General features: G+C 43.2%; 1 protein-coding gene and 1 long non-coding RNA gene across 2 annotated transcripts in view; one reads left to right on the top strand and one right to left on the bottom strand.

The window, feature by feature from the left end:
* The window catches only part of LOC144692388 (uncharacterized), a 274,513-nt gene that overhangs the window by 186,691 nt on the left and 76,167 nt on the right, over nt 1-11,655 (top strand). The gene's annotated exons all lie outside the window — the stretch shown is intronic.
* stil (STIL centriolar assembly protein) overlaps nt 1-11,655 on the bottom strand; it is a 69,380-nt gene that overhangs the window by 40,628 nt on the left and 17,097 nt on the right. The window contains exons 3-4 of the mRNA XM_078561167.1: nt 6,118-6,233; nt 90-277 (exon numbers count right to left, since the gene is read on the bottom strand). Coding sequence (XP_078417293.1) covers nt 90-277; nt 6,118-6,233 — 304 coding nt within the window. The remainder of the gene's footprint in view (nt 1-89; nt 278-6,117; nt 6,234-11,655) is intronic.

Below are 11,655 nucleotides of genomic sequence, written 5' to 3'. Positions count from 1 at the left end.
TACAGGGAAAATCTACACCTGCATGCACTTGTGTGTTTGCATTTGTGCATTTACAATTCAATGTTCTGTTGTCATTCTGATTTAACTACCTTAAATGCAGCATTGAAATCTTCCGATGTATGGACATGGGTGTCTCTGGAAACAAGTCCTTGAGTATCAATTATACATGGAATGAGAAAATCTCCAGGAAGAAGAGCTGTAGGGATCTTGTCTGAACGTCCTGCAACATCTCGCCCAGGATCAAGGCGATCTACAGTTACTGTAACACCTTCCTCATCTGTGTCAAGTGAAATAAGTTTATTTACTCAGCCAACTACACATTTTATTCAAATAAAACCAATGGAAATTTGCACCAAGAATTAAAAACATTAAAAACAACATATTTCTATAGCACCTTTAACATAATGAAATGTCCCAAGGTGCTTCAAAAGGGGCATTATATGACAAAACATGATACCAAACCACAAAAGATATGAAGTCAAAAGCTTGATCAAAGGGGTAGTGTTTTAAAGGAGCATCTTAAAAGGAAACAAGTGAGGCCAGTATAGGTCGGCGAGCACAAGGTTGATAACGGAACAGGACTTGTTGCGAGTTAAGTTATGGGCAACAGTTTTGAATTACCAGTGTTTTAAGGAGGATAGAATATGGGAGATCAACCAGGAATGTGTTGGAATATTCAAATCTCGAGGTTAAAAAAAGCATAATGTGAGTTTCAACAGCAGATGAGCTGAGACGCTGTACGATGTTACGCGGATGGAATAGGAATAAGCGGTCTTAGTGATGGCACGAAGGAGGTCAGAAGCTCATTTTGGGACCAAATATGACACACAGGGCTTAATTTTAGGCTCTTGCCAGGGAGAGGAATAGAGTCTGTAGCTAGGGAATGAAGTTTGGAGTGGGTACCAAAAACAATGGCTTCAAACTTCCCAACATTTAATTGCAGGGAATTACTGTTCACAAAGTACTGGATGCCAGCTAAGCAGTCTGATAATTTAGCAACAGTACAGGAGTTGAAAGTGGTGGTTGTGAGGTATAGCTGGGTATCGTTAAGTGTCCGGCCCATCTCCCGTGCATCTGTCCTCACACCTTCCTCTCCCTCCCAGAACCATGATAGGGTCCCCCTTGTCCTCACTTATCACCCCACCAGCCTCCGTGTTCAAAGGATCGTCCTCCGCCATTTCCGCCAACTCCAGCATGATGCACCCCCTACCCCCCAGCGGCTTTCCGCAGGGATCGTTCTCTCCGGGACACCCTGGTCCACTTCTCCATCACCCCCTCCCACGGCACCTTCCTATGCAACCACATAAGGTGCAACACCTGCCCCTTTACTTCCCCCTCCTCACAGTCCAATGGCCCTCCTCACCGTCCAATGGCCCAAACACTCCTTTCAAGTGAAGCAGCATTTCACTTGCACTTCCCTCAATTTAGTCTACTGCATTCGCTGCTCCCAATGCAGTCTCCTCTACATTGGAGAGACCAAACGCAGACTGGGTGACCGCTTTGTGAAACAGCTTCAGTCTGTCTGCAACCATGACCCAGACCTCCCTGTTGCTTGCCATTTCAATACACCACCCTGCTCTCATGCCCACATGTTCGTCCTTGGCCTGCTACAATGTTCCAGTGAGGCTCAATGCAAACTTGAGGAACAGCACCTCATCTTCTGACTGGGCACTTTGCAGCCTTCCGGACTTAATATTGAGTTCAACAATTTCAGATCATGAACTCTCTCCTCCATCCCCACCCCCTTTTTCCAATAATTTATAACTTTAAAAAATATATATTTTTCTTTTCCCACCTATTTTAAAATTTATTTTGATCTATTGTTTTATCTCCACCTTTTAGCCCATTCCAATCCCTTCCCCCCACCCCACCACCACGAGGGCCATCTGCCACTAACTTGTACTGCTTGCTTCCCTTAATGACCCCATTAGCACATTCCTTAGATAATGTCACCACCATCAACACCCCTTTGTCCTTTTGTCTATGACATCTTTGGCAATCTCTTCTTTGTCTTCACCTATCACTGGCCCTCTATCCAGCTTTACCTGTTCCACCACCCTCTACCAGCTTATATTTCACCTCATTTCGATATTCCGTCAGTTCTGATGAAGAGTCATACGGACTCGAAATGTTAACTGTATTCCTCTCCGCAGATGCTGTCAGAACTGCTGAGTTTTTCCAGGTATTTTTGTTTTTGTATCATAAGTGTACACGTAGAAACAAACGATGTTGATGAAGGGTTGCATTTAGATCAGAAATAGGAGGAGGCCAAAAGTAGGTCCTTAAGGGACACCACAGTAACGGTGCAGAGCAGGAAGAGAAGCTATTGCAAGTGATTCTCTGGCTACGATTAGTTAGATAAGAATGGAACCACGCGAGTGCATCCAGCTAAACAACAGTGGGGAGGTGTTGGTGGAGGATGGTGTGGTCAACCATGTGAAAGGTTGCAGACAGATAGAAGAACAAGGAGGAAGAATTTATCTTTGTCACAGTCACAAAGGATGTCATTTGTGACTTTGATTAGAGCTGCTCCGGTACTGTGGTAAGGATGGGCACCAGATTGAAGGGATTCAACTATGGTGTTCAGAGAAAGATGGAAAAAGAAAGGGAGGTTGGAGATGGGTGGGAGTTTACAAGCATGGGTCAAAATTTTTTTTTGGAGCGGGGTGACAGCAGATTTAAAAAGGAAAGAGGGACGATATCTGAAGAGAGGAAACTGTTTAAAATATGAGCTAAGGGAGGGGAGTTGGGTGACCAATAGCTTAATGGGAATAGAATTGAGGGAATAGGAGGTGAATCTCATGGACAACATAAGAAATCAGAGCAGAAGTAAACCATTCGGTTCCCCAAGAAACTGTTGTTTAGCTGGGTGGGACTGCACTCACGTTGTTGCATTCTTATTTATCTAATCGTAGCCAGATAATCACTTACAATAGCTTCTCTTCCTGCTCCGCACTATTACCTCTGGTGCAAAATAGCTACAGCCACTGGTTTACCAGCATTTGGGGGCAATCATTGGATTGCAGTAGTATGAAATGTTCCCAGGGTCTTAAGGTCCTATTGTTCTGGGAATACTGTAACAGCCTCAAGGATCATGGATCATTAAGAGATTGGGATCATCAGGGAGAGAGGTCACTGGATGTGAGAACACACGGTGTTCCTGGATTGAGCACAAGGCGGCCTTAAAGTCTGGGAGTCAATGCAGAAAGGTAGGGGCCAACATAATTTTTTCCCCTCTTTTTTTCCCTTAATATTTGCTCAGCTGCCAGACAAAAATTCAGAATTTCTGAACAAAACATTAAGCAAATTGCCAAGTGTCTCTGATAGAAAGCAATATCATAGTGTACTGAATTTATGTATAAATAGGAAAAAAGTTGAAATTAAACTGAGTTAGTTTAAGGCATTTTTTGGTTATAATTTTGTCTGTATAGTCAGTAAAACAAAATTCAGATGTGCAGAATTAAGATAATGTTTTTCAGCTAATAATTGTATTGATAAAGATAACTTTTAACAGCACATTTAGAATAATTTATCATCTCAATTATATTAGAAACACTAATGGTTGCAACCATAAGACCTGTTCCTTGAATCAAATGCATTATCTATAACCATGGTGTAGCCATGAGTTTATTTAGAGCACAATGATGTTTTTTGTTAAGATAATCATTTGAAATTGTAAACTGAAGCATAATATTAGCCTTTACCCCCACAATAAAAACACATATTTTAATCTTCTTGACAGTTTAAAAAAAAAACTGTTTTCATATTTGAGATCCAACTGGAAAAAGGTTGGGAACCTCAAGTTAAAACGTTAAAGAGCCGCATGCAGCTCCAGAGCTGTAGGTTGCAGAACTGTGGCAGGGAATGGAGGGACTGAAGAAACTAAGTTTTGAGGAAATGCAGGAGTCCAGCTCAAATATTCTGATGAAGCCAGGTTTTGCTAGGATAGGGTAGTATTGCAGAGGAACAGTGTCTAGCAGCCTTAGAAGAGACAGGGGCTGAAGAATACTGCTTGAACTAGCAGGGCCCTTTTGATCATTAGGTCTCAACTCCGACTGCAGTCCTGAAAATATTGATCCACCCCAACCCACATACAATTCCTTTTGTACCATCAGGCACCCCTTGTTTGTTTTCCTCCTAATCAGCCACAACCTGTGTCTTTAGCGCACTTGCTTCTTCTAAAATAGATCCTATTAGTGAGCTCGCCGGTTTTCTATTATACAAGGCATACCTAAAAATAAGAGTTTTTTTTGTTAAAAAAAGAAAAATTGCCTGAAGAGTCCTAAAAATGGTTCATGAGAAAAAATTATTTGAACTTATCTTTTAGCCTTTGCTGAAATAGAAATACCTTAATTATTTTATCTTTTGAAATTGGGCAAAAAGTAAAGTTGCTGATAACTGCAGGCTTTGTCCAAGTGAGGAGTTAGAATCATGTGGCACAGGAGGCCATTCGGCTCATTGTGTTGGCTCTTTGAAAGAGCTATCCAATTTGTCCCACTCTTTCTGCATAATTTTCCATAAATTTCTCCTTTCAAACATATGGCCAATTTCTATTTTTGTACCAGAAACCTGTTTGAAATACATTCAAGAAATCAAATCCCCAATATGTTTACAGGCAGAGAAACTCTCAAATTCTCACAGGCTGAGAAGACAAGCCTCCTATTTCAATTCATATTTACTGCATGTTGGGAAATTCTACAACCACAAGTTCAGAAAACAGATGTGGTTGTAAGCTCTGCCCAAAAGGGGAGATAAAACTATCCAAATCATAGGATTTTAAGGTGGGCTGAGGCCTTGAAATTAAAAACTAATATTTTAAAAAGATACAAAACACAATTCAAAGGGTTAATTTAATCTTTTTTTTGCTTAAATTTCTTATTTTGGGCATGGAAGAATTTCAGTTTCCTAAACATATGTTAGCCAAAAATATTTTAAAAAATATTGAATCAATTGGTTTATCAAACTGAGTGAAAAACTGACGTCTTGTGTTAGGATTTCACATTATAAATGACTGTTTCCATTTTAATTGCTAGATAGCTAAGTTAAGAATTATGTCACTGGAAAAGAGGTTTGTGGACAGGAAATGAACAAGATATCTAAGTATTTTAAAAATGACTAGTTCTTTTCCTCCTCCATCCCCATGGGGTTACACTTAAAGAGCCAAGTCTAAATGTAGTTTTCAGGTGAAGCGATCTTAGAGGGTAGAGGATGATTGGGCCAGGGCATCCAGACATAATTCACTCTCCATTTAAAGCTGTATAATCTATCTTACATTGGAATGTGACATTATGGCCATAATCCAAACTGGAAACTGCATATATTAACTTAGCATACTGTAACTGCACGCTACTGCCAATGGCAGCACCAGCACTGGGGAATGCAAATATTCTGACAAGTTTTACATGGACAGTTTGCACATAAAAATGTGTCAGCCGTGACTAAGTTGGTAACACTCTCCCTTCTGTGTCAGCAGGTTCAAGCCCTGCTTCAGGGTGCGAACGCAAATATCAAGGTTGACAATCCGGTGCAGTACTAAACGAGTGCTGCTCCATTGGATATGTTGTCTTTCTGATGAGATGTTAAATCGAGGTCCAATCTGTCCCCTTAGGTGGATGTAAAAGGTTCCATGGCATGATTTTGAGGAAAAGTAAGGGAGTTATTCTCAGTTTGCTGGCCAATATTTATCCCTCAATCAACACCACAAAAAACAGGTTATCTGGTCATCATCCATATGCAGTTTGTGGGGGCATGTCATACACAAAATGGAACTGCATTTACTACATTATAACAGTGACTACACTTCAAAAGTACATAATTGGCTTTAAAGCACTTTGGTACAACTATTGATCATGAAAGTTGTTATACAAATCTTTCTTTTTGCATAGGAATTTATAACATTAAAACATTGACAGAAAGTGGGCAAGTGAAGATTTAGTGTTTGTAGGACATATTAAAATGTTCAATATTTCAAGTTAAAACAAGAATACTGAAACTTTATAGTATTGTTTCAATAAACAATACTTTGAGCAGGAGTGCCATTGGAGACTTTAAAACTACAACAACCATCTAAAAGACAGTGCAATTTTCCTGTTTAAAAAATGGTCATATGGGGCTTACCATCATCCACTACAAATGACCCAAGCAGAAAACAGAAGAAGTTGTTGTTTTCACTCTGTTTGGCATGACGATGGATGAGGCGCAAGGTCTTCTCTGCCACAAGCAACTTTGGGTTTCTGTGGATTGCAAGTAATTACTACACAGCGCAAACACAAAGGCAGAACGACAAATTTCTCTTCAGAAATAATTTTTAAATATTCCATACATTAGTTTTGTTACAACAATCTTTACTCTTTTTAGAAGGGAGTGGTGGAATAGCAAAGGGTAATGTGTGAACAAGCATTTCTAAAAATAAAGCAGAAAAAGGTAGAGACATCTGCAAGGAAATATTTTGAACACCACTTGGAGGAAGCACTGAGGTTGGCAAGGGTGCAAAACGTACTCTGGGTGGGGGACTCCAATGTCCAAGAATGGCTCGGTCGCACCACTGCTGATCGTGGTGGCTGAGGCCTAGAGGACATAGACCCAGTCTAGCAGCTAAGGCAGGTGGGGAGGGAACCAAAGAGGGAAAAACATACTTGACCTCATCCTCACCAACCTGCCTGCTGCAGAGGCATTGGTCCATCGATAGGAGTGACCACCGCACGGTCATTGTGGATACGTTCATCATGTTTTGTGGCAATACCACCATGCTAAATGGGATAGATTTCAAACAGATCTAGCAACTCAAGACTGGACATCCATGTGGCACTATGGGCCATCAGCAGCAGCAGAATTGTACTCGAACACAATCTGTAATCTCATGGCCCAGCATATCCCCCAATCTAACATTATCTTCAGGCCAGGTAATCAACCCTGGTTCAATGAAGAGTGCAGGAGGGCATGCCAGGAGCAGCACCAGGCATACCTAAAAATGGGGTGTCAACATGGTGAAGCTATAACACAGGACTACTTGCATGCCAAACAGTGGAAGCAGCAAGTGATAGACAGAGTTAAAAGATCCTACAACCAACGGACCTGATCTAACCTCTGCAGTCCTGCCACATCCATTCGTGAATGGTGGTGGACAATTAAACAACTCACTCGAGGAGGAGGCCCAACAAATATCCCCATCCTCAATGGTGGAGGAGCCCAGCACATCAGTGCAAAAGATAAGGCTGAAGCATTTGCTACTATCTTCAGCCACAAATGCTGAGTGGATGATCCATCTCGGCCTCCTCCGGAGGTCTCCAGCATCACAGATGCCAGTCTTCAGCCAAATCGATTCATTCCACGTGATATCAAGAAGCGGCTGAAGGCACTGGATACTGCAAAGGCTATGGGCCCTGACAATATTCCAGCAATAGTACCAAAGACTTGTGCTCCAGAACTTGCTGCGCCCCTAGTCAAGCTGTTCCAATACAGCTACAACACTAGCATCCATAGCTACGTGAAAAATTAGCCAGGTATGTCCTGTACACAAAGCAGGGCAAATCCAACCCAGCCAATTACCGCCCCGTCAGTCTACTCTCGATCGTCAGTAGTGATGGAAGGAGTCATCAACAGTGCTATCAAGCGGCACTTGCTTAGCAATAACCTGCTCAGTGACACCCAGTTTGGGTTCTGCCAGGCCCACTCAGCTCCTGACCTCATTACGGCCTTGGTTCAAAAATGGACAAAAGAACTGAACTCCCGAGGTGAGGTGAGAGTGACTGCCCTTGACATCAAGGCTGCACTTGATAACGTGTGGCATCAAGGAGCCCTAGCAAAACTAGAGTCAATGGGAATCAGGGGGAAAACTCTCCGCTGGTTGGAGTCATACCTAGCACAAAGGAAGATGGTTGTGGTTGTTGGGAGGTCATTCATCTCAGCTCCAGGACTCGGCCCAACCATCTTCAGTTGCTTCATCAATGACCTTCCTTCTATCATAAGGTTAGAAATGGGGATGTTCGCACAATGTTCAGCACCATTCGCGACTCCTCAGATACTGAAGCAGTCCATGTCCAAATGCAGCAAGACCTGGGCAATGTCCAGGTTTGGGTTGACAAGTGGCAAGTAGCATTCACGCTGCACAAGTGCCAGGCAATGGCCATCTTCAACAAGAGAGAATCTAACTATTGCCCCTTGACATTCAATGGCATTACCATCACTGAATCCACCAGTATCAACATCCTGGGGGTTACCATTGGCCAGAAACTGAACTGGACTAGCCTAAATACTGTAGCTACAAGAGCTGGTCAGGGGCTAGGAATCATGCGACGAGTAACTCACTTCCTGACTCCCCAAAGCCTGTCCACCATCTACAAGGCAAAGTCAAAACTGATGGAATACTCCCCACTTGCCTGGATGAGTTCAGCTCCTACAACACTCACGAAGCTTGACACCATCCAGGAAAAAGCAGCCTGCTTGATTGGCGCCACATCCGCAAACATTCACCCTCTCCACCACCAACACACAGTAGCAGCAGTGTGTACCATCTACAAGATGCACTGCAAGAATTTACCAAGGTTCCTTAGACAGCGCCTGCCAAACCCACAACCACTACAATTTTGCTGGGCCGAAATCCTGGAACTCCCTCCCGAACAGCACTGTGGGTGTACCTTCACCACATAAACTGCAAGCAGTTCAAGGAGGCAGCTCACCACCGCCTTCTCAAGGGCAATTTGGGGCAGGCAATAAATGCTGGCCTAGCCAACAACGCCAACATTCCGTGAATCAATAAAAAAATTTCTACTTTGTGTATATTTGATTTTTATATTAATTGCAATTGGGGTATCCTGGTGGATAAATGCATAATATACAGTGGAATCATATGGACCTAGAAGGTTTCACACTTGATTGCCAGCTTGTATGGAGTTTGCTTAGTTCATCAAGCTGTTACAACATCTATCCTTGGTACAGGAAAAGTGGGAAAAGGGATATGAGGGTTGTGAAAGGAAGAAGAAAAAAAAAATCAGCCAGATTCACAACCTCCACTGATATCTACTATGCTCTGTCAAAAAGTTTATTTGGAGATTCAGGGATTCAGGGGAGAACTGGATTGTTTTTGGTTCTCACTTGGCTGAGATAATAGAAGATTCTCTCCATAATCGCTTAAACCTGAAGGAGCGTAGAGGTAACTTGCATTAAAAAAACGTGCAACTCAAATTGGAATTCGGGTCCAAGGTCTATTTCATTGCGAATTTTGCAGAAAAACAGTCCATTGTACCTTCAGATGAAGAAGCAAAGTCACACACTGGGCTGGATTTTGCGGTTAGAGGTGAAACAATGCTGCTCGCCAATGAACTTGAAGACAGCTGCCCACAAATATCTCAATACCTCAGGGGGAGGCAGTGGCATAGTGGTAAATGTCACTAGAATAGTAATCCAGGACCTTATGCTAATGCTCTGTGGACACAGGTTCAAATCCAACCACAGCAGCTGGAATTTAAATTCAATTAATAAAATCTGGAATTAAAAAAACTAGTCTCAGTAACGGTGACCACATAACCAGTGTCATAAATGTCTCTTAGGGACGGAAATCTACCCATTTAAGACAGAGATAAGAAGAAATCTTTTCTCTCAGCGTCATGAGTCTTTGGAACTCTTCCTCAATAGGCAGTAGAGGCAGAATCTTTGAATATTTTTAAGGCAGAGGTAGATAGATTCTTGACAAGCAAGGGCTAAAAAGTTACAAGGGGCAAGGCAGGAATGTGTGTTGAGGCTAAAATCAGATAAGCCATGATCTTATTGAATGGCGGAGCAGGCTCGAAGGGCCGAGTGGCTTACCCCTGCTCCTAATTCGTATGTTTGTATATCCTTACCTGGTCTGGCCGATATGTGACTCCAGACCCAGAGCAATGTGGTGGACTGTTAAATGCCCTCTGAAATGGCCTAGCAAGCTACTCAGTTGTATCAAACCGTTACAAAGTCTAAAAGGAATGAAACTGGATGGACCACCCAGCAACAGCCTAGGCACTGGAAATGACGATGGCAAACACAGCCCTTCAACCCTGCAAAGTCCTCTTTACTAACATCTGGGGGCTTGAGCCAAATTTGGGAGAGATATACACAGACCAGTCAGGCAACAGCCTGACAGTCATACTCACTGAATCATACTTTACAGATAAATGTCCCAGACCACCATCACCATCCCTGGGTATGTCCTGTCTCACTGGTGGCAGCGGCAGCAGTGGTATACAGTCAGGAGGGAGTTGCCTGGGGGTCCTCCTGCTGATTATCACCTATCACCCCCACCTCAGCTAATGATTCAGTACTTCTCCATGCTGAACACCAACTGGAAGAAGCACAGAATGCAATCTGGTTGGGGGACTTCAATGCCCATCACTAAGAATGGCTCGGTACCACTAGGACTCAGCCAGCTCCATCAGAAAAGGACATGGCTGCTAGGCTGGGTCTTCAGCAGGTAATGATGGAACCAACAAATGGGGAAAAAAAACGACCTCATCCTCACCAATCTACCTGCCGCAGATGCACCTGTCCATGACAGTATTAGTAGGAGTGACCATAGCATAGTTCTTCTGGAGACGAAGTCCTGAAATCACATTGGGGATACTCTCCATGGTGTTATGTGGCACTACCACCATGCAAGATGGGATAGATTTCGAACAGATTTAGCAACTCAAAACTGGGCCTCCATGAGACACAGTTATCAGCAGAATTGTATTCAATCGCAATCTGTAACCTCTTGGCCCAGCATATCCTCCATTCTACCCCCATTACTATCAAGCTGCAGGAATCAGCCCTGAACCACCATGCCATGCTCCTGCATACCAAAAAATGAAGTATCAAGCTGGTGAAGCTACAACACATGCCAAACAGCAGTAATTGCACGTGCTAGACAGAGCTAAGCGATTCCACAACCAATGGATCAATCTAAGCTCTGCAGTCCTGCCATGTCCAGCCTTGAATGGTGGAGGACAATTAAACCACGAGGAGGAGGAGGAGGATACTCCACACATATCCCCATCCTCAATGATGGGGGAGCCCAACAGATAAGTGCAAAAGACAAGGCTGAAGCATTTGCAGCAATCTTCAACTGAATGGATGATCCACCTTGGTCTCCTCCTGAAGCTCCCAGCATCACAGATGCCAGTCTTCAGCCAATTCAATTCACTCCATGTGATATCAAGAAACGACTGAAGGCACTGGATATTGCAAAGGCTATCGGCTCTGACAACATTCTGGCAATAGTTCTTAAGACTTGTGCTCCAGCATGAGCTGCACCCCACAAGTTGTTCCAGTAGTTATAACACTAGCATCTACCGAGCAATGTGGAAAATTGCCCAGGTACCTCCTGTCCACAGAAAGCATGATACATCTCATGCTGTCATTTATTGCTCCATCAGTCTACTCTCAATTATCAGCAAAGTGATGGGAAGGTGTATTCGGAAGTGCTATCAAGTGGATCTTGCACAGCAATAACGTGCTCTCTGATGCGCAGTTTCAGTTCCACCAGGGCCACTTGGCACCTGATCTCATCGCTGCAGGGGTTCCTCAGGCCCAACCATCTTCAACGACTTTATCAATGACCTTCCCTCCATCATAAGGTCAGAAGTGGGGATGTTCGCTAATGGCTGCACAATGTACAGCCCCATTTGCAACTCCTCTGAAGCAGCT

Source organism: Cetorhinus maximus, chromosome 17 (assembly GCF_964194155.1).
Source record: "Cetorhinus maximus chromosome 17, sCetMax3.hap1.1, whole genome shotgun sequence".
Classification (NCBI taxonomy): domain Eukaryota; kingdom Metazoa; phylum Chordata; class Chondrichthyes; order Lamniformes; family Cetorhinidae; genus Cetorhinus; species Cetorhinus maximus.
This window is presented reverse-complemented; position numbering and strand designations above follow the sequence as displayed.